This window comes from Acanthaster planci, linkage group LG09 (genome assembly GCF_054643075.1).
Source record: "Acanthaster planci isolate LZ-2023a linkage group LG09, COTS_SCS, whole genome shotgun sequence".
Classification (NCBI taxonomy): domain Eukaryota; kingdom Metazoa; phylum Echinodermata; class Asteroidea; order Valvatida; family Acanthasteridae; genus Acanthaster; species Acanthaster planci.
In genome coordinates this window covers 17,243,425-17,267,191 of record NC_141785.1, presented here as the reverse complement: position 1 = coordinate 17,267,191, position 23,767 = coordinate 17,243,425, and the positions used below count along the sequence as shown (strand labels likewise).

General features: G+C 39.7%; 3 protein-coding genes across 4 annotated transcripts in view; 1 reads left to right on the top strand and 2 right to left on the bottom strand.

The window, feature by feature from the left end:
- The window catches only part of LOC110978718 (sperm axonemal maintenance protein CFAP97D1-like), a 105,411-nt gene that overhangs the window by 7,337 nt on the left and 74,307 nt on the right, over positions 1-23,767 (bottom strand). The gene's annotated exons all lie outside the window — the stretch shown is intronic.
- LOC110990032 (cell adhesion molecule 3-like) lies at positions 3,279-15,726 on the top strand. 2 transcript variants are annotated; one of them, XM_087140593.1, is made up of 2 exons: positions 3,279-5,828; positions 14,565-15,726. In XM_087140593.1, exons 1-2 carry the CDS (start codon positions 4,423-4,425, stop codon positions 14,581-14,583), a joined length of 1,425 nt encoding a protein of 474 aa, XP_086996719.1. In that variant the 5' UTR covers positions 3,279-4,422; the 3' UTR covers positions 14,584-15,726. The 2 variants fall into 2 exon arrangements, with proteins under 2 accessions (XP_086996719.1, XP_022110500.2); XM_022254808.2 differs by lacking the exon at positions 3,279-5,828 and adding an exon at positions 8,135-13,026.
- LOC110990033 (importin subunit alpha-4-like) overlaps positions 16,817-23,767 on the bottom strand; it is a 29,322-nt gene continuing 22,371 nt past the window's right edge. Inside the window, exon 6 of the mRNA XM_022254809.2 lies at positions 16,817-17,220. Coding sequence (XP_022110501.2) covers positions 17,020-17,220 — 201 coding nt within the window. The 3' untranslated portion in view covers positions 16,817-17,019. The remainder of the gene's footprint in view (positions 17,221-23,767) is intronic.

The window sequence follows — 23,767 nt, the reverse complement described above, 5'->3', positions numbered from 1 at the left end:
TGATAATAGCGACGTGCCTTGCCACTAACAAAATAGGGAGTGAAACAGCAAACTTTACTGTCTGTGAACCCCCACCGCCGACCACTACTGAGAAAACAGTGGCACCTTCCACACTTCCGAGGGGAATCACCACGGAGATGAGAGAACTGTCCTCAGAGCCAGCTTCTGAGATCTTCACAAGTCCCCTGATTACAGCAGCCAATGCAAATACAACAGAGCGTGAGCCCAGTGGCCGGACCCCTGCCTTGTATGCTGCGATCATCTGTGGGGCGATCATAATCCTTACTTTGGTCACTGGTGTGGCTTGCTACATAGTAAAGCGCCACAATAACACAGATGACCGCAAGACTGAAAAAGAGCTGGTCGAGAGGAATGCGAGGGCCTTAAACATCACCTACCGGTACAAAGATGAGGACTATGAAGAGCTGGGCGAAGAGGGGATGACCAACACAACCTTTAAACAAGATGGTCCTGACAGTCAAGAGGAGCACACATATGAAACTACCATAAATTCCAGGTAATCGTTGACAAAGGAAGCTTTTGTCACATTTCATTTGAACATGAACAGAGTCTGAGGCTGAAGTCTAGATGACTTGTGATGGACTTGCAGAGTCTTGTGATGGACTCAACTACCACACTGACCTTAACAAGGCAGGGCCTTAGCGAAGGTATTTTTTGTGGGGGGTTGTGCAAGAGTCAGTGTGCCAACTTGTAACTTGTTCACCAACCTCATTTACTACGTCTTCACGCAAACAAACAAACAAACAAACAAACAAACAAACACCCCCAACAACCCAACAAACAAACAAAAATACACATAGGTTTGCGACAAACCAAAATCTTTCTAGTTTCTCAGTTTCAATGAAGCTTATTAGTTTACCAGGCTTACTAAAAAGAGATGCCAGTCTATGGCTAATTTTGTAAAAAATGTATAAAGAAAAAGATACAGGACTTTTTCAAGAAATGCCCTTGAAAGAAGAATCATCATTAAAATATGGTTTTCAAAGAATTATGCTATTTTCATACTAAGAAATCTGAATTGTATAAGCAGGTGTAAAATGCTATGCATACAGAACCGATGTACCTGCAGTATAATAATCATTTAGCTAAAGTACCAATGAAAAATTCCGAAGTGTAGAAAATTAACTTTCATTTTCAATTAAATGTAGCTCAATCTTTGACAAAAAAATATTAGGAAGTAGTGAAACACATGTACTTCATATGTCCACTGATATAAGAAGACACAGAAAGTTTGAACTTCCTGGCAGTACATTCAAGAAATCCAAAAACCAGTTGATCATTGCCAGTTTTTGTTCAGAAGAGAATAGAACCTGAATCAATACAACCAAATCAAGTATCGATTTTTGGTGGACGAGTCTAGGTACAAGCATTTCAATTTATTTCAGAGCTGAATTTTAAATTCAATAGTATTCCACATAATACACCAGGGACTTGAACCAATACACATGTATGGGTGTGTTTTATATGTATTATCCAGAGACAAGTGTTCAACAAGTGTTGTTGCTTTATTAATTTGCATCACATATTCAAGATCCATTCTTTTAACCAAGACTGTTTTGTGTTTGGAAAATGTGTTAACTGAAACGTTAGTAGAGCCACCGTACAGTATAAATTTTACTTGATAAATTTGCTTTTAGAAGGATTATGTTTGTAAAAATGGAAATGATGGGGAATGTCAACAGTGAATTAGAATCACTGAATGCTGAGAATTTCTTAGCGTAATTGTAAGTGTAATTCTTAACCATTTTGAAAAGTTATGATTTTTCTTTACGAAGTGCTGTTTTCATAATTTACCCTTATGAGGGGAAAAGAATCAAGTGCTCACCCTTACTCAGTTTTTTTTTCCAAATGTAAACCAGAAAGGTGTTTGTCAAGGTTTGGTTCCTCTAAACCTGATACATCTTTATGCTTTAGACAAGCAACAGAGTTTGCAAAGGTAAGACAGAAGCACTTTCTATCAATGTAAATTTTTTTTAATATAACTTTTGGTTGTATGACAGAATTACATGTAGTTGGCAAGACATGTGACTTATTTCCCTTGATTTAGATCGAAATATTTTGAGGCTTATGGGAAAATAAAGGCAGAAATGGAAGAAACAGGATTAATAAGGCTGTGCTTGAAAAAGTCTCCAGAGGCCTAAAGCAGTGTATCAAGCTGTGGTGTATATGAGTGTGGGACATGTTTACTTCAATCAAATCCAAACTATCTCTTTACAATGCAAGATTTTAAATGCTCAACAAGAACATTTAACAAAGAACAAGCAGTGACTTAACACATACTTTGGTATGCTATACTGTTTATTGTGCTTTCCACATCTCAATGCTCAACGTGGCCCACTCCTGATGAAAAAAGAAAAACAAATATCTCAGCAAGCGAACAAATTTAACAAAAACTGCAAGGTTGTTTGCTACTAGAACAATCCTCAAAAGTCAAATGAATTTATGTCTGAAATGACTTAATTTCCATTAGCATGACTTCTCAGGCAAAATATGCGGCTTAAGTACCTTGAAAAAATTCTGTCCAAGTTATTTATCAATAATATTCTCAGCTTCAGTTATTGTCACATTATAAAAGTCAATTAATTCACAAAAAAAATTTTTTCAAGAGTAAAAAATTGTTAAAATGTTCTTTTTAAAAATTAATTTTGTAACTACCGGTAAAAATAAAAGTGAAGCAAGTACTGCTCATGTTAGGTTTGGCATGATCACTGATGAAAAAAATCAACCAAGACCAACAGATGTCAAAAAGTAATTACTGCAATTAAGTAATGCAATTTCTCTTTCTTTCGTATTCTTTATTTATAGTAATGTTGTGGTGCTACCCATGTTATTATGCACTAAAATTGTTGCCCTGATGGCTTAACGTCAGTATAATCATTGTTACTTTCCACCCTTAATAATGCAACTTTGATGTGTGTACCTTCTTGGGTTGGTAAACAGGGTGTCCATAAAAAGAAATACAAGACTTGTCAGTTCAAATTTTTTAACACAACAACATCCACAATGCTTCTCTTTTTATGAATTATGTTAGTTGTAGCATTATTTTCCCAAAATGTTGCCCCTGTCAGATTTCTCATGAGCAAGACAACACAAGATCAGTTAATGAAAATTTACCTCATAGTCTCTTAGCAAATCCAAATTTCCTAACAAAAAACTTGTCAGAAAGTCTATGAATACAAATATGTATACTATTTAGAAACTTTGAGAGGCACAACAATTTGCCTTCATAAGGCACACTCTGACCAACTTTAGTAAATTTTCTTGGGGAAATAGTTTGCCAATGCCAGTTGGGCATCTTTGAAGAAATTATGTGTTTCTTGGGCAAGACAATTTACCACATTCCCTCTCCCCGTCCAGGAGTATCAATGCGTACCCCAGTCAGCAAGGAAAGATGACATATCTTACAACCCAATGAACAGAGGCAAAAGTAATTGTGGCACTTTCAATCCTTTAGCAATACTTATTAAGACTGATAACCATTGTGCTTATTATTCCTGCTAATGGGTCATTAGGGAGACATTCCCATAAGAACGTGCACAAACGTTTTTCCAACTTAATTACTGTCCCATAATTCAATATTCCCTTCTCTGATCTGAACCAAGCTTTGTATGTTTTCATTTTAGACCCTTATCTATCATCTCTCATAATTCGGCCTCCTTCTGGTAGTTTGAAAATAGGGAGACACTGAAATGTCTCCTTAAAAGCCAATGTCTCCCTAATGCTGAAAAATCTACCACAAAATGTCTCCCAAATGATCTATTTGTAAATATTGCTCCATGTACTGTTATGACTGGAATGCTGTGCTGAGTGTACAAGAGCAGCATTTTGGAATGTTACAAGTTCAAACTTTGATAAACATTTTAAACCAAAGGTTTCGAATAAAGGTTTGACTTAACGATAAAAGCAACAAAATTCATGCCTGACTAAGCAATAAGTAACAAATGTTTATCATGAGCTCACTCACTGTGCACAGGTGCTCATGTCGAAGAGAAAACCCCAGAAAATGTTGGACCCTGAAACACAATTGAGGTCATGCCAGCCATGGTTCACAGGTATTATTGTTCAATAACCTTTGAAGCAATAAATGCTCCCCCCTTCAAAACACGAGGTATGGCTAACACAAAAGGCCCTTTGGTGACAATTGATGCAAAGCTATTCCTATCACAAAGTACTTGAACTGTTCCACACATGTAAGCATTAGGAAGATTTCCAAATAACTACTGAAAAATGGAAAGCTTTGAAGTATGCGAGGCAGTGGCATTGCAACCTTTTGCCAGTTTGGTAGTTCAAGCTCATTACACTACCAGCAAACTGCATTCTTAGGATTTCATTATGCTTCAAGTTTGAAGTCACATTGAATTCTTGTCCTACTTGAGATACAGCAACAAAATTCTAAACAAGATGGCTCCTGCCTTGGGAACTCTACACCTGCAGCTTTTGATTGGTTTCTTGTGCACTGCACATTGTCAATCCCAGGTTATTGTGACAGTCACTATCAACGGACAAACAGGAGTGGTTGATGGTTTTGAAGGCGACAGTATTGAGCTCCTTTGCCAGGTGCAAAACCTGACGGGCCAGGCTGTTGTTTGGTCCAAGGGATCGACACAAATCACGCCTCAACCTGGGAAATACAGTCTGATGTCTAATGAAACTGAAGGAAGGTTTACGTTGACCATTTTGAACTTGACACGCACAAATGACCGAGGAACATTTAACTGTGAAGTAGGTGGCATTGGATCATCAATAGAAGGCAGCATCGGGGTGCGGGTCAACTACTTCCCTGACGCTGGGAATCCAATGTGCTTTGGTCCAACGGTGATAGAAGAAGGTACTCCTGCAGTGTTCCGGTGTGAGAGCTTACCAGGTGAGCCACTCATTGAAGGTGAGTGGCTGCGTGATGATGAGAGAGTTGTAGAGGCCAACAATATCAAGACAGGCCTACCTACTGACAATATGATAGGTTTTGAATACACAATTATGCCCTCTCCACTTGACATTGGCATTAATGTGACGTGCAAAATATCCAGTGTACTCTCCTTTCCTGGGAGGACATCATCCTGCACCATTGGACCCTTGGTTGTTAAATTTTCTCCCCGTGATGTTTCCATCACCAACACGGCTTACTCACAAGATAATGTGACGTACGATGCCATAACCTGTAGTGCTATTGCATACCCACCAAACATCTCCTACAGTTGGAGTTTCAACACACCGCTGGACCAATCCCAACAGACACTGACCAATGGCAACCAGTCTCTGGTCATTCTAAACATTACCTCATGTGAGACCACAATTATAGCAACCTGCCTTGCCACAAATAAAGTCGGGAGTGGGATGGCAAATTTCATTCTCTGTGAACCCCTATCTCTGACCACTACTGAGAAAACAGTGGCACCTTCCACACTTCCGAGGGGAATCACCACGGAGATGAGAGAAGTGTCCTCAGAGCCAACTTCTGAGATCTTCACAAGTCCCCTGATTACAGCAGCCAGTGCAAATACAACAGAGCGTGAGCCCAGTGGCCGGACCCCTGCGTTGTATGCTGTCATCATCTGTGGGGCGATCATAATCCTTACTTTGGTCACTGGTGTGGCTTGCTACATAGTAAAGCGCCACAATAACACAGATGACCGCAAGACTGAAAAAGAGCTGGTCGAGAGGAATGCGAGGGCCTTAAACATCACCTACCGGTACAAAGATGAGGACTATGAAGAGCTGGGCGAAGAGGGGATGACCAACACAACCTTTAAACAAGATGGTCCTGACAGTCAAGAGGAGCACACATATGAAACTACCATAAATTCCAGGTAATCGTTGACAAAGGAAGCTTTTGTCACATTTCATTTGAACATGAACAGAGTCTGAGGCTGAAGTCTAGATGACTTGTGATGGACTTGCAGAGTCTTGTGATGGACTCAACTACCACACTGACCTTAACAAGGCAGGGCCTTAGCGAAGGTATTTTTTGTGGGGGGTTGTGCAAGAGTCAGTGTGCCAACTTGTAACTTGTTCACCAACCTCATTTATTATGTCTTCAAGCAAACAAACAAACAAACAAACCCAACAACCCAACAAACAAACAAAAATACACATAGGTTTGCGACAAACCAAAATCTTTCTAGTTTCTCAGTTTCAATGAAGCTTATTAGTTTACCAGGCTTACTAAAAAGAGATGCCAGTCTATGGCTCATTTTGTAAAAAATGTATAAAGAAAAAGATACAGGACTTTTTCAAGAAATGCCCTTGAAAGAAGAATCATCATTAAAATATGGTTTTCAAAGAATTATGCTATTTTCATACTAAGAAATCTGAATTGTATAAGCAGGTGTAAAATGCTATGCATACAGAACCGATGTACCTGCAGTATAATAATCATTTAGCTAAAGTACCAATGAAAAATTCCGAAGTGTAGAAAATTAACTTTTATTTTCAATTAAATGTAGCTCAATCTTTGAGAAAAAAATATTAGGAAGTAGTGAAACACATGTACTTCATATGTCCACTGATATAAGAAGACACAGAAAGTTTGAACTTCCTGGCAGTACATTCAAGAAATCCAAAAACCAGTTGATCATTGCCAGTTTTTGTTCAGAAGAGAATAGAACCTGAATCAATACAACCAAATCAAGTATCGATTTTTGGTGGACGAGTCTAGGTACAAGCATTTCAATTTATTTCAGAGCTGAATTTTAAATTCAATAGTAATCCACATAATACACCAGGGACTTGAACCAATACACATGTATGGGTGTGTTTTATATGTATTATCCAGAGACAAGTGTTCAACAAGTGTTGTTGCTTTATTAATTTGCATCACATATTCAAGATCCATTCTTTTAACCAAGACTGTTTTGTGTTTGGAAAATGTGTTAACTGAAACGTTAGTAGAGCCACTGTACAGTATAAATTTTACTTGATAAATTTGCTTTTAGAAGGATTATGTTTGTAAAAATGGAAATGATGGGGAATGTCAACAGTGAATTAGAATCACTGAATGTTGAGAATTTCTTAGCGTAAATATAAGTGTAATTCTTAATCATTAAAATTCCTAATCATGAAAAGTTATGATTTTTCTTTACAAAATGCTGTTTTCATAATTTACCCTTACGATGGGAAAAGAATCAAGTACTGACCCTACCTCATTTTTTTTCAAACGTAAACCAGAAATGCGTTCGTCAAGGTTTGGTTCCTCTAAACCTGATGCATTTTGATGCTTTAGACATGCAACAGAGTTTGCAAAAGAAAGGAAACACTTTCCATCAATGTAAAATTATTCTAATTTCACTTTTGGTTGTATGACAAAATTACATGTAGTTGGCAAGACGTGACTCATTTCCCTTGATTCAGGTCAAAGATTTTGAGGCTTATCGGAAAATAAAGGCAGAAATGGAAGAAATTGGATTAAGAGGGCTGTGCTTGAGAAAGTCTCTAGAGGCCTAAAGCAGTGTATCAAGCAGTGGTGTATATGAGTGTGGGACATGTTTACTTCAATCAAATCCAAACTGTCTCTTTACAATGCAAGATTTTAAATGCTTAACAAGAACATTTGACAAAGAACAAGCAGTGAATTAACACATACTTTGGTATGCTATACTGTTTATTGTGCTTTCCACATGTCAATGCTCAATGTGACCCACTCCTGATGAAAAAAACCAAACATCTCAGCAAGTGAACAAATTTAACACAAAACTGCAAGGTTGTTTTCTACTTGATCAATCCTCAAACCTAAAATGAATATATACATGTACCTGTACATGTATCTTAAGAGCCTTTCCCTTGGGATGACTTCTCAGGCAAAATATGTTGTTCAAGTAGCCCCATCTTGAGAAATGGTTCTGTCCAAATATTTATCAATAATATTCTCAGCTTCAGTTACTGTCTGATCATTATAAAACTCAATTCACAAAGAATCCTACAGATTACTACATGCTTTCAATACCCCAATTACTTCATTGTGTGTCCTTGAGCATGCTTACAGCTGTTACACAGAATACCTGTTCACAAATCACTGACAAGTGCCAACTCGCCCAGCCCTCAATGACCTCATTTGCATATCAAGTCCCGCCCACACGGCAGCAGCCCACAGGCTCCAGTGGCCCTTGATTGGTCCAATGTGGCACACTTTTGGTGTCACTCACATAGCCAGCCCCGCACGTGGCAGACGTGTGACTCAAGAGGGGGTGATGTCATGGGTGAACAGCAGTAGTGAGTTTGGTTGAGCAATACACAGAACCAGATGAAGTGGATACCAGAGAGGCCCTAGCCCTGCGCGCTTGGACTAGCTCAATGGATGCCAGCATGGCAGTGAGATGCTAAAAACCACACTGAACAGCCTGCAATATCTTATACGTGTACAACTGCATGCAAGTGGACTTCGCACAGGCTTGTGAACTTGGTGGTTTTTCACTCCTACCACACTTTTGGAGCTCCTTCAAAATTAACAGGATTGAATGATTAGCAATCGGACGAATCAGCCACCAAGCAATGGGGACTGAGTGTTAAACATTACAGAGGCCTCTAGAGTAGTGTTCCATACAGGGTGGCACCAAGTACATGGCAAATGTGGTCAATGAATTAGCAATGAGAGGAATTCCTGCTCAGCCAAGGGCAGAGGAATCCAGAGATTGAATCACCAGCTTTTTGAGATACAGGATTTGGCCAACAACTGTGAGACTGAATTCAGGGAACTGGTTTTGTCAAGGGCAATCGAGATGGAGTGGCACAAGATCTGGTCCAAATCTTTGCAGACATCACTACAGCTTCTTGCCTTGACAGCTTTGGCTCTCTGTGATCTAAGGTTCAAAGTGGAACCTATGATGACAACAGAACTTGAGCACGCAAATGTGACCATGTACTGCATCCTCAACGATCTGCAGCCCGACCATGAAGTGCGATGGTACCGCGAGGGGGTCCAAATCAGTGCAGGAGCAAACATCATACTGCTAGATGCCCGTCTCCGTATCGAGGAGGATGCGGATCGTGGTGAGTACAATCTCATGATAAACCATGTGACTTTGGCAGACGATAGAATGTATAAATGTGCAGTTTACACAAGAAACACCGACGATTTAAACTTGGAGTCCGCTGAAGCCAGACTGGTAGTGCACCATGTCCCACCCAGCCAATACCCAAGCTGCTTTCCCTTGACACAAGACAGCTTCCAAGAAGGAGAACAAATCACGATCACGTGCCAGTCCAAGCGTGGCAACCCGCCAGTTACGCTGATGTGGACCCGCCAAGGGGCTCCTCTTCCAACACACACGGAAGACACTCAAGACTTCCGTAACATCGATTACACATTCACGGTTGGGCCTGAGAACCACGGGGATATATTCCAGTGTAAGCTGACCACCTCTGCCACAAACACAGTCCATCGAAGCTGCAGCCTGGGTCCCTTGGATGTGACTTTTTCGCCAGTGAGAGTAGAAATTGATGCTCCACAGAACATCGTGGTTGACCAGGAAATAGAACTGATCTGCGACTCCAAGGCCAATCCTCCCCCATCGTACACATGGACCTTCAGCGAGAAGATTGACCAATCCAGGATCTCTTACTCCGACAACAACAAGAGGATTATCTTCAGAGCTGCCCTTTTGGATGATGGCCTGATCATTGGTTGTAATGCAACCAATGATCTTGGAAGGTCAACAGGTGCCATTACGCTTGATGTCAGGCCAGCAATCACAAATCCAATTTACGGCACAACGCCATCTAAGGAGGAGCCACCCAATGGCGATGACTCAGGAGGGGCCCCAAGCAAACCGCAGACAGACCCCACATCCTCCAACAACATCATCCTCAAGCCGGAGGTCCTAGCCATCATCGCTAGTACCCTCACACTGATCCTCTTAGTTCTGATCATCCTCATCGTGGTCACCTGCCGCTGCCGGTCACAGAGTCCCAAGACGGTCACCCAGATGCCCCAGATGATCTACGGGCAGTATGGACCCTCATCCATCCAGGGCTGGGAGCAGGGTAGCATCTACTTTGAGCCCCGGGACCACATCAGCGTGAGGGACATGCCCACATGGCAACGGCCAGCACCCTGGCACAGGAACGTGGCAGTACAGGTGCCTTGGGTGGAAGAGCCCCCTTACGAGGAAATTGGACAAAACTGGGACGAGGGTATGACGCTAGAGATTTAGGGCAACCATTTTCAAGAGGAAAAAATTGTAAATATGTAAATTTTTCAAATTAATTTTGTAACAGAAAAATTATGAAGGAAGTACTGCTCATGTTAGGTTTGGAATGATCACTGACGAAAAATCAAACATGACCACCAGATGTAAAAAAACAATCACTGCAATTAATTAATGCAATTTCTTTGTTTCTTTTACAATATTTCTTACTCATGGCAATGTTGTCATGGCCACCCATGTTATTATGCACTTAAAAATTGTTGCCCTTATATAATTAGAGTTAATCTCCACCTTTAATAAAGTAACTTTGATCTGTGTGCCTTCTTGGGTTGGTAAACAGGGTGTCCATAGAGAGAATTACGAAACTTGTCAAATCAACATCTTTAATGTAACAAAAACCAAAATGCTTCTCATTTTCCACATGGCGTTGGTTAACTTTTTACCCAGTGTCTGTCAGATTTCTAATTACCATGACAACGCAAGATCATTTAATGAAAAATAATGTAGCGGTCCATCACATCTCTCAGCTGGTTCAGGTTTCAGAACACTAAACTTGTCAAATATCAATGTATGCAAATACATATAAAATCTTAAAACTTGGAGTGGCACAAAATTTGCCTGCGTAAGGAACACTCTGACTAAATCTAATAAAATTTTGGGGGAAAATAGTTTGTCAATGCCCGTTGGGAATCTTTGAAGCGACCATGTTGAAACATGCACATTATTTTCTTGGGACACCCCTGAACCTGAATTTTGTACTTTTCCTGTGCAATACCTACATGAAGTACTACACAAAAGGGGTGAATCAGTTAACATTCTTTTACTGTCCATAAGGGATGTTTTTGTAATTGGTAACTAGTGCTTTTGCTAACTTGTAGATTAGTTAGCTCTGTGATGGGCTGTCTAAATGGCTCAACTTGATGGCCTACTCTATATCTCTGCTTAAACAATTGATGAATTTTTGTTGTTGTTAACTTAATTTAAAAGAACTGTTATCATTCCAATGGGTTTTCTTCAAAGTAAAGACAAGTGATGTATAAGTAAGTAATATTGTTTTGAAAACAAACCCCGATCATTTGATGACTCTTAACAAATACCTACAACATCATTTTTATGCATATCAAATTTGTAGCATTTATGGAAGATATATTCACACCTAGGGCTAGAATTCATCTTATGCTTTGGAACATGAGCCACGTTTCACATCAGACAATAGGTCACTCTCATTCTAAATTTAGATGAACATGCATCTCGTTCCCCCTCACAAGCGCCGTAGTTCACTGCTTTCAAATGGTCCAGGAGTAATGATGCTGGTAGGGGCACTCAATAAATACATGTCTGTGTGACAGTCAATAGGTCTGATCTATGGCGGCTGCTGTTTATCGTTAACCCCTGCGTCTGCTCAGGGGCCCCTTTGTGCGAGTGCCACTGAATAAATAATCTATAATTTGTGTTATTCAAAAGTACATTGAAAATGTGATAGCTTTTTTTGCTATGAAATTGTTGGCACAAGCAACGTGCATCATGTGAAGACCATGCAGGAGTCGAATATTCAAGAAAAACTCTACAACCAAATTTGTGCTTAAAATTCGATTACAGAACAAACAGCTTTCATATCCTTTTCTGTTGTAAAAAATCACTTTTGGCTCTCTGCTCAGATTTTCCTTTGTGAGGAATTTTAGTTATTTTGAAATACAGGAATCTAAACAAAAATAATTACAAATAGAAAAAAAACTAACATTTACTGTATGCTTGATGTAAATGTATGGAATTTAGAATGAGCTCCTTGTTCATATGGGGAAACAGCAAATCGTGCATCAACAAGAAAACACTGGCTATGATGAGTTATATTTTAGCAACCAACCAAACTTGCCCAGATATTAATGATCTTGACAAGTGAGATCTCCATTCAGTAATTGCCAAACTCTCTCACTGGTGAAAGAGGAGCTCGTAACAATATCATCCATCTTATCAAGACAAACACCAGACTACAAGCAATTTTGTTTTCCCAGTAAGACAGCATTACAGTATTTTACTTCCTTTTACGCTTTACGGTATAGAATTCACTGAGGGTTCACATATTTGGGGGTGACAAACAACATTTAGTCCAAAAAATGCTTCCATTTGTGAACTGTTACAAAATGAACTGCTGTGGAAATGCAGTGATCCAAAACATGATGAAGTTGTTGGACAAAAATAGCATAAGTAATAACTTTTCCCATTACTCAAGGTGTGGTTGTCATGGATACTTGCTTAGTTATGAGGATGTGCCATAAGAGAACACTGTGAATATTTCATGAAGCCATCAAGAACTAAGAAATATTTTTTGATGCATGTTCAATTTTTTATGAGCAGTTTGAAGTCTTAATAGCAATTTGTATCATTGTGTTCCAAGCGTATCAAAATCCAAGGTTGTCCTGAGAAGATTATTTTTAACTGTAAGATGGTCAAAGTTCATTGAAAAATGTGCGATATTGTCCTTGACTTTGAAGGAAGTAGCTGTTGTTAATTTGAGGTAGTTTGTCCAATGAACAACACTGCCAAAACACAGCAATTGAAACGTCGAGCTGAAAAGCCAATTATTACTTCTTCTTTTTAAAAATTGTTTACTTAATGGTATTAAACAAAATTTATCCTCTATAGATGAATGAAGCCTTTACTTCAGTAATGGTTATGGTACAGTTTACATGCAGACAATGATTATAGTGTGCTGCCCACACAGACCCACTCTATGCATACTGTATGTCCACGCATGATTCATTGCTTGTCATACTTGTTAACCTGTTAATCTTTTCTTAATAGTCTCTTAACCATGAAGGGGAAAGCCTAATCTTTGTGTGCAGTAGTTTGCCAGCTGATTTACCCGGTATGTCCATGTGTATTTCAGAGTGAAGCCAGTGGAAATGGCTTGACCCTGGTAAACTTGAACTTCCTGAACTGACAACAAAGATAAATGTACCAAGTCCCAGTCCCTATCAGTCTCATATTGACAAAGAACACATAGCTTTCCAAATCTCTATCTTTCTCAATATCATTCAGGTGAAGATATCTTTTAAGTGATCGCACTTTTCTCAGTGAACAACACTGTAAAGAGCATTAAATTCACAAGACAAATTTGGAGAATTGATTTCATCTGGGTGAAACACTGCTTAACTTTTCAGAATGTGTTCAAAACAGAGGGTTGGAATGATGACCATTTGTGGCTGTAACAAACATTTCAGTTTTGGTCTTTTAAAAGTGGTCACCATCCACAAAACAAACTCTTCTGTTTGTGCACACTAACCAGTAACACAGAGGAACAGATGTATTCAACAGTCTGGATCCATTTGCAGGTCATGTCTCATTCATTAGAGGGGCCAGGTTTAATTGAGCACAAGAGATGATACAGGTAGCTTCTGACCTTGATTCGTACTTGCCATCTATGGGGATGAACAAGCCAAATCGTTATCCATCCTACCGGTTTGTGGTCTTAAATGTGTCTTGACACTCAGTACCAAACATCATTTCAGGTTTGCCAGTTTCAGTGCTATTAGCATACAATTCATCATTGTTTTGCAGAGGACAATACAACGGGAAATATGTTTGTTATTTAGTTTAACCATTTGAACATGAACATTTAAAACCAAAAGACCAAATTGACCACGTTGATGACCAACTATTTAAAGTTTAAAATCTGAGAGGGTGCCTCCTTTTTGGTGGATTCAAACCCCTCCCCTCGCAGCACACCTGACACCACCCCTGTCATAACCCAGTATATATACATGACATCATTAGGTCAATGCAGAGCTACAGGTGAATCCCCCATGAGCTCAACCACAAACTAAGCTTAGTCATTCCACGTTGACTTTCTATTGTGCGGTGAAAATGAGATCATTAGAAAATACCCTGGAAGTGTGAAATCATACAGGTGTGATTATAAAAATAAAGATATACACAAGTTTTATTCAAGCCCCTTGCTGGAAGTACACACAAAGGACCACAGAATTACTCATTCTGGGGTTATATCCATGTGGTTGACCATCTAGGGATTCCAAAAAAGCCCCTGGTAGTGCCGCCATTGAGTTGAACAACACTTGAACCATCAGATCTTTTAAAACCCATGAAGCATGACGACAAACAATTAAATTATTCACGGGTATTATGACTCATCTATCGGTTTGGTTTTCCAAACTAAAAAAAAGTAGTCAACGGAAATAAGAACAATGTGTCTATTTGTAAACGACTTCGGAGGGCAGCTTTCATGAGATTTTTCTTATCAACCAAGATTCATAAAGTCTCTAGTATTGTTGGATTACTCATCATATTCATGTATTATTGTGGCTTTCCAGAACAAAGACCAAGTCTCCTTATGTCACCCCTCAGCAATTCACTATTGTACTCTCGGTCACTTCTTTTGTTTTTTAGGAATAACTGCCCGTCATGAATCCTGGGAGTATCCCTTCATCCGGTGATGAGTCACAGATTGTAAAAACCTCAACAAATGACGTGATGCCAGTTGGTTAGGCACAAGCCGATATATTTGTACAGTGTACCATCACATTGCTGAAAGCTGATTATGGCATTCAAAGCAAATGCCACAGCAGCTGAAAATGGCCACACCCTCTCCGATCGATTTTATATCACAGGCAAGCATACATGTACATTTACATTTATTTATCATTTCTTATAAAAACTACATGTACCAATAGAAGTGAAATTGGTTGAAAGGTACTTTTTAATTAAAAACTATTGATTTTAAAAATTAATCAAAAAAGAATAATAAACATAAATCAGTTTGAAAATATCTTCTTGAACAAATTGTTTTTTTAACATTAAGTTAACTTGGTCACGTATATTCCATTGATTATTTACATGCAAGTGCATTATTCTATTCAACTAGATTTATTTTTGGATGACAATAGAAGCAGTGACACTCTGTCGTATGTGTGTCAGTAGAGAGTGCAACACAGCTGTTTCTTAAATGTAACAGGAATGACATCCCATTTGGATTTCTATTGGACAATTAACTAGAGAAATTATACATCTATTACTCTGGAGAGCAACTGTGTACTGGTCATGTGTGGTCAACTGAGAACTGGTCATGTGTGGTCAACTGAGTACGGTGTACAGAAAATTACTGTTATTTTTCATATTTCTTTGTTTGCAGTTGGCATTTGTTTCTGGGCAACATATATTCTGTGCATGGTAACCTGAAAAAAAATTGCAATGTTCATACCGGTACCCTTGTACCCTTGTTTTTTCACAAAAGTCAACTGGACATTTTTTATGCTTGATTGTGCTTTGAAAAGTTGTTTTTACTTTATAAGATGTACAATTTGTATTTTGCGTAATTGTTATAATCCGTTTTCATCATCAATGTGTTGTGCTACATGTATTTATTTCGATGGGAAACGTACTAATATGGATGTAGTCTGATCAGCTAACATAAAAACATGCATAGGAACTAAATGATTGAATCATTCTGGGATGTAAATGTGGAATTGTAAATCAAAAGAATATTGGACAGGTTGTTAAATGTAAATATATGTAAATAAAACATGAGAGAGTCAAATGGCTAAAAAGGTCATTGAGAGTTTTTGCTGTTCATTAATTCATGTCATGGCAAGCATCATTGTGAAATTACAATCAAATGCCACGGAAACTGATTCCCGCTGTGAATATGGTACAGAATGCCATCAGTGAGCAACGTTAGACGGAAAATATACAACAGTTTTTTATATTTTAAAACTTAAACAGTTTAAACTTAAAGACTGTGACCATTTAAAAAACAAACCCAAAAGGAATTTGTATCACTCTTCTGCTACTCTTATCCCAAGCAATATCCCCTAAATTAATACAAATGCATCTGAATGTGAAATACACAAAATACAAATCTGAAATGTACATACAGCAATTTGTATGTACATGTAAACACATTTACATGTTTGTAACTTCCTCGTTTCACACTTCCTTGTGTACCACAATGAATTCTTGTAATCAAGGGATAATCTCCAGAATCCTCCACTTCAATCAGAAACAGAGCAAGAGAACGTCCCTATACAATGTGAGATTGCGTGGGAATTTTCCTCATACCACCTGCTCCCAACACCCCTCCAGACACCCATTCATCGCCCTCCTGAGCCCATTAGGGTCACAAACAGTAAAGTGCGGTCCTGAATGGGTGTCATGGAATTGCCAGTCAGGGGAGCTGAAAGACCTCTGGCACGTGCCAGGCTTTTAACAACCTCCACACACCTGTGCACAAGTGCAGTCCACTTGGCGCAAGGCTTTTGCTCGAGGGCTATTCAATCATTTATAGGCCTTTGATATGAACATCAAACACCCGAATGCCTGTGTCCTTCATGCCCTCAGCCTGCCCATGCCTGGTCAAGAAAAATACACCTATGCCAGAATTTCAAAGTTCATGATAATATTTGCTGGATTATCTCTCCCAACCTGCAGGAATGGTTCGCATTACTTGGCAAACAATAGGAAGACGAGAGGGGGAAAAAATAAATTCTAGATAAGAAACAGAGGCCCTTATTTTCTTGTTTCTAAAGTTCACAAGAAACGAACAACATCCCTTTTACATGTGTATACACCCATGACCTAGCAAACATTCCAGGCTACAGTGAAAGGTTAGCATCTTGAAGAACTCTTATCAAGTCTTGAACACATGCCCCACGTGATGTATATAGTAAGTTGGTTACACTGTTTTTCTTTTCCACTGATAGCTCAAACCAATCCACAGCTGCTGAAATCCATAACCTACCCAGCAGCACAAACACCTCATATCGTGATTTCAGATTCAATCAATCAATTCTTCCAGTCGAATGACTGATCAATTCCACACCCCAACACCCAGGAACAAGGGCCTCCCCTACAAGGGCAACTTCCTCAACAGTGGCGTTCTAGTGCGGCTTGGACAGGCGGCATTGTCTGTGTGCAATGTGCGAGCGAGTCCTGAATTAGGGGTCTGGCCCCATACTATTTCTGTAGGTGTGGAAGTTCTGCCTGCCTTGTGGACGGCTCGTGTGTGGTTGTGGTTCTGGTATTTTAGGAGGCTGAGCAGTGTGTCCACCTGTGTATGTGATGCAAGATACTATAATGAATACCACAGATATGACCTACACGCAATCATATGACGACAGATGGGTAGTGTCTGGCTGATATCAGAGTATTCATATTTAACTACAATATGTAAAATGTTACTTGAAAATTCCAAATTTACAAAAGGGATATTTCAGAAACATATATATGCTTTGCAGTATTATGTCACTTTCAAACAAATTGAAAAATACAGTATTGCTAATCTTCAAAACATTTCACCCACTTTCTGCAAATGTCTGGCTGGGTTTAACATTCCTGTCAAATGTATTCTAATCCACAGAAATTTAATACTTGCTTGAACTCAACTTAAATCCCCAAGTTTTATGAGTTGCACTTCAGTTCAAGTCAGTATCACGCATGTAGGTACGTACAGTACATGTACAGCACATGTACAGCACATGTACAGTACATGTGCATCTAGTCTACACAGCAGTCTAGCGGGGTGGAAGCGTGCCTGCACAGCTGGTATCAACTCGGATAATTTCCCTGGCACGCGAGTCCTTTCCCCTCTAGGCAAAACCTGGCTAACATACGACTAGCAGTGGCCCTTTGGCCAAACTCCTAGTGCTTCCTTTCAACACCATGCTGTGACGAGTGTGTGGACCAGGCAACAAATGCTTCCAAATTAGGCCTTTTTTGCCGAGACAAGACTGGAAAATAAAAGCCGCCGTCCATTTTTGGTCAAAACTGTGTACAGAATGATTTGTGTATTTGGATCACTGTTTAATCCAATTCTACAGTAGCTGTATACAGTTGGAATTTACAAACGTGTCAGTTCATAGAGAAAGAAATAATTTGTAAGGAACAAATTCCTAACTGGCACTGATTTTAGCATGGAGGAAGAAAAAGTAAATACATGTAGTTCCAAAGTCAACCCAAATATGGAAAAGGGTGTCAAGAAATTAAACTAATTACATTTTATTAAAAACAATTCACTTCCAAACGCCCCAAAATCCAAAACATTATAGTTACAGAACGATTTTATATATTCCCACAACTACTTGAACAAAAACTCACAACTTTCCACAATGAAAAATTCAAGTACATTACAGGACACACTGAATCCCAGGATCTCTCCTTATCAATCACCACATTGCCAGCAACCCACTACAGCTCTTAAAATGTTACCACCCCTAAGCCCAGGCTAAACCCAGCCCAGACAGGGAACACAGAAGTGGCACACCCCATGCCTCTGGCCACTGTAATGCTGTGAAGTTGATGTAAATCCAACAGATTGTGGAGAAAAAGATTAAGATCCTGTCTCCAGAACTAAGGCAGGCACTGCATTCTTTCAAGGGCGGCGTCAGAATGCAGATCAGCAAACGTGAGAAAGAACATTGATGAAGCCATATTCAGGTCATTCCTTTTTACTCTGAGGAATTTCAATGCTGAGCTTGGTGCTTCACTGAAGGGTGCGGTACACGTAGCATCTGTGCAATAGCTGCGTGTCAAAAATGACCACACCAAATCTGCTGGATTACAAAAGCTTCCCCCGTATGTGACTTTCACACTTTAGTGTCACTGGCTGGCATCACTAATTCTGTATATTTGGCTATTTGAATGTTATTTAAAAACCAGAATAATTGTCAATTTCTCCTGGATCCTAATGAACTCAGCAGATGACCCAAAATGGTCATAAATGTAGTAACTCAAAACATGAAAGTGTTCAGAATTTAATTTCTGGATGGATTTGTGAAATTTCTGTAAAGTACAAAAACTGCTGCAAACTGCTTGCTGACTTCAGTGACCTGATTCATAAATTTGCAAATAAAAAAGTTAGAGGGTCTAACATTTCAATCCTAGCGAAACCTTTTTCAAAGGCAAAATGACAAGAGGACAGAGGCATTTCAGGATTTTGAAATCATTGGATTGGCAAAATGGTAAACACAATAAGACGGACATGATAAGTAGTACATGTGTACTTCTGGATTCTGCAAGTTGTTAATGCTAGTGAAATGAGCCCGATGGGGGGAACAATAAAGTATTTTCCCAAACCATAATGAGAAAAGCAAACAGGTGCTTTCTCATGTTTTAATTCAATAAAATCCTGCACAGACAACAGATAACTTCTTCGGATTCGTTTATTCCTCATTATGCAATCTCAAACAAAGGCACGTTTGCTGAACCTAATGTACACACATAGACATGAATGCAAAGTAAGATATAATTTATGCGCAGTCGCCATATGGTTTAAAATTTGAACAAGGCTGAGCCTTCCAGTACTGCAAATTTGGCGGATTTCGCTCTGAACCTCAAGGCACAAATATAACATGTTTATTTCCAACCCGCATTATATGGGCTTTAAAATGTGAAGTGAAATTACTGGAAACCAAACCCCTGTTCTAAACAAACAATAGAGGTTTCCCAGTTGTAGTAAACTTCTTTTTTATTTGTAGCAATATTTTTTTATTGAATGTGCACAGACAGTTTTAACAGACGGGGCTGTCAAAAGGATTTACAAGTTATTGAAATATACCCTTTTTGTAGCCTTGTTGTGTAAAGCTTTGAAAGGATTTACTTGCTGACATTGTATAACAGGAGCTTTAATGTTTCCCCTTTTAGGGCAATGGAAACTGCAAGCCAATGTATGAAATAAATTATCCCATGATACATGCATGACCCAAAACTGAAAGTATGGATACATTGACTCACAATAAATATAGGAGGAAGTTTTGAACACACCTTCAGTAAAGATTTCATCTGAAGTCTGAAACTCACTCCCCATTCTGTGTTTTTCCATGCTTTGTTCTTTCCCATGATAAGAGAATTGCAACAAAGGCAACACAAGTGTTTGTCATTGTGTTTCTGTTCTCTGCTTTTTTTTTTCTCTCAAAAAGTTCCTTGTTTTAAAACCAATGCAATGTTTTCTCAACAGTCATGTCCGTGGAACCAAACTGCCATAACAGTTGCCTGCAACAAACAGGTTCTCTGAAAATGCTCCCGTAATCTCATAGATACAGCAACATCTAACACTGCGCAAAGCTTGCTGTGCCCAACGTTGTACAGTGTGCAAAAGAATGTGTTTTACACTGTAAGAGTGGTATTTGCCTTTAAGCTCTGCTTTTTTTAAGTCATACTCGCACTTGCCTGTGGCCTCAGCCCTGTTCTTTCTCACACGCTAAAAAATGCATGCTGTCATTTTCTGACTGAACTTAAGAAGGCAGGGAATATTTCTAAAATTTTTTCAGTTGTCTCATACCCTTCAAATTTATGAATATATTAATTATATCAGTAAAGCAAAGTTCTTTTCCCTCTCCTATCTAGCTTCCCTATGGCAGCTTTTATGGGAAAACAAAAAGATGGCGCTAAAATAAATGGGGTAACTTTTAAACTGGAATTGAGCAACAGATCAACACCCAATCTCAAGGTCCTGGTGCAATAGCTATTATATTTGCTCCACTAACAAGCTCAATTGACCATCTATGATACGAGTGGGAAAAACACCCTTTGTGCAGTCCCAGCCTGATTCATTCATCATTGCTGACAATGAAGGTTTGGTTAATCATTAACACATAACAGGGGAAATCCAATCTAAATGAAACAATTTCCCACGCTATTACAGCTGCTCCATGGTCTTCAAATAAATTCATGTATGCAAATCCTTATCCCAAGAGGAAAGTCAGTTTAAAAAGAGCAACTTGATAATACTGGAATAATTAAATTGGGATGTAGGTCCACGTGTGTCTTCAGATAGCCCAGACAGCATCTTGGGCCTACAGATAGCCCAGACAGCATCTTGGGTCTACAGATAGCCCAGACAGCATCTTGGGCCTACAGATAGCCCAGACAGCATCTTGGGCCTTCAGATAGCCCAGACAGCATCTTGGGCCTACAGATAGCCCAGACAGCATCTTGGGCCTACAGATAGCCCAGACAGCATCTTGGGCCTACAGATAGCCCAGACAGCATCTTGGGCCTTCAGATAGCCCAGACAGCATCTTGGGCCTACAGATAGCCCAGACAGCATCTTGGGCCTACAGATAGCCCAGACAGCATCTTGGGCCTACAGATAGCCCAGACAGCATCTTGGGCCTTCAGATAGCCCAGACAGCATCTTGGGCCTACAGATAGCCCAGACAGCATCTTGGGTCTACAGATAGCCCAGACAGCATCTTGGGCCTACAGATAGCCCAGACAGCATCTTGGGCCTACAGATAGCCCAGACAGCATCTTGGGCCTACAGATAGCCCAGACAGCATCTTGGGCCTACAGATAGCCCAGACAGCATCTTGGGCCTACAGATAGCCCAGACAGCATCTTGGGCCTACAGATAGCCCAGACAGCATCTTGGGCCTGCAGATAGCCCAGACAGCATCTTGGGCCTGCAGATAGCCCAGACTGCATCTTGGGTCTGCAGATAGCCCAGACAGCATCTTGGGCCTTCAGATAGCCCAGACAGCATCTTGGGCCTACAGATAGCCCAGACAGCATCTTGGGCCTACAGATAGCCCAGACAGCATCTTGGGCCTACAGATAGCCCAGACAGCATCTTGGGTCTACAGATAGCCCAGACAGCATCTTGGGCCTACAGATAGCCCAGACAGCATCTTGGGCCTACAGATAGCCCAGACAGCATCTTGGGCCTACAGATAGCCCAGACAGCATCTTGGGTCTACAGATAGCCCAGACAGCATCTTGGGTCTACAGATAGCCCAGACAGCATCTTGGGCCTACAGATAGCCCAGACAGCATCTTGGCTCTACAGATAGCCCAGACAGCATCTTGGGCCTTCAGATAGCCCAGACAGCATCTTGGGCCTACAGATAGCCCAGACAGCATCTTGGGCCTACAGATAGCCCAGACAGCATCTTGGCTCTACAGATAGCCCAGACAGCATCTTGGGCCTACAGATAGCCCAGACAGCATCTTGGGCCTACAGATAGCCCAGACAGCATCTTGGGCCTACAGATAGCCCATTCTGCCGATGGGAATAATTTTCCTTCAGAGGTTTTGAAATTCTGAATAATATACATGTAAGTATTGAATTTGTTTTTATAAAAAATACAAATAATTTGGAATTTTTAAAATAAAAACTACAAATAATCATTCTTTCACACTTTTCACATGTACAATATTGAAAATCTTCAGTGCACAATTGCATTTCATTAACTGCATGTTTTGTGATTTTTAGGAACACAATACAGGACAAATGCCTACAAATGAGAGGTGTTCCCTTCTAGATCTAGCGACAGTAAATATTCCTACGACAGACATTTCTGAGAAACCTTAATTTTGTCAAATTCACATTAATATTTTTCCTGAAATACTGCACACAATGACATCCGAATCCTGTTCCAGAGTTAACCACTCGACTGTGTGACTCTGGGAACAGTGAGTGCAAAAAGCCAATCGAATTTCCCCGCCAAATTCTCCCCTCTTTGTCCCCTCACGCTGGGGATGAGGAGGCATTCACAAGGCAGGGTTGTTGTCCCCCAATTTAACAGAATGCTGGGTCCAGTGTCAGGGCTACCCATGCAGCACAGGCAGTCGGCAAACTGGCCATTGACCAGAACCGCTGTCACAAAGTGTGCTAATCTTGGCTTGGGTTGCTCCAGGACAAAGGCGGACCCTGGCTAATTTGACAGGAATCTTGTCAACAGGCACAAGGCAGGTGTTTCCCTTGCCCTCTTTTGTTCTGCTCAGTCAAGAGGGTTTGTTCTCTTTTCAGGCTCTCTGTGTATCGGTATTTTGTGGGTGCCTGTTTACCTGGGAATTTGGGGGAGCAAAATTTGGCCAGCTGTCACTGGCAGCATCAATATGATTTATTAGACATCAATTTGAGATAAGGAGATTTTGGTGCCTTTATGGGGGGAAGACTAAATTGGATGTAATGGAAGTTTTCTCAAGGACCTCATACAAAATATATAATACATTCATAAATGTACAATTTTCCGTTTCTGTTAGAAATTTAGCATATCCTGAAAAAATTTGTACATCTGTTTGTGTTTAATATCTGATGCAAAATGAAAAAAATTAAAGGAAAATGAATGATTCTGTTTTTAATACATGTACAATGTCGCTCTTCAAAAACAATTGATCAATTAAAAAAAACCACTCTTTTTTCAAGAAAGAAATTCGACATATTAATAATGTAAAATGGTACAGTAGCTTAGGTCTGCTTTGGTAAAGTCACAATGAAACTGTTTTGTTAAATTCACTATTCTTTTTAATACAAAACCAAAACTAGTTTCAATGAAAACTAGGAAGGTTAGTACCAGTACCAAGACTGGTAGTTCATTATAATTTACTCTAAATATGACTGTAACAAGCTTCCAATGGTAATAACTGAGTATCCATCTCAAAGAATTATTAACTGCCAGGAACAAAAAGCCACAATGAACTGTCACAGGCATCTGCTCCTCATGTCAAGCTATACTGCTATGGATGATTGCCTGCAACATCTCCACTGTTGTAAAATGGCGCAATGCTTATCAATAGTAGTAAATAAAAATAAATATCTCTAGGAGTATTCATGGAGGTCTCAGTGTGGTCAAAGTCATTTGACATTCTAAAGGGGC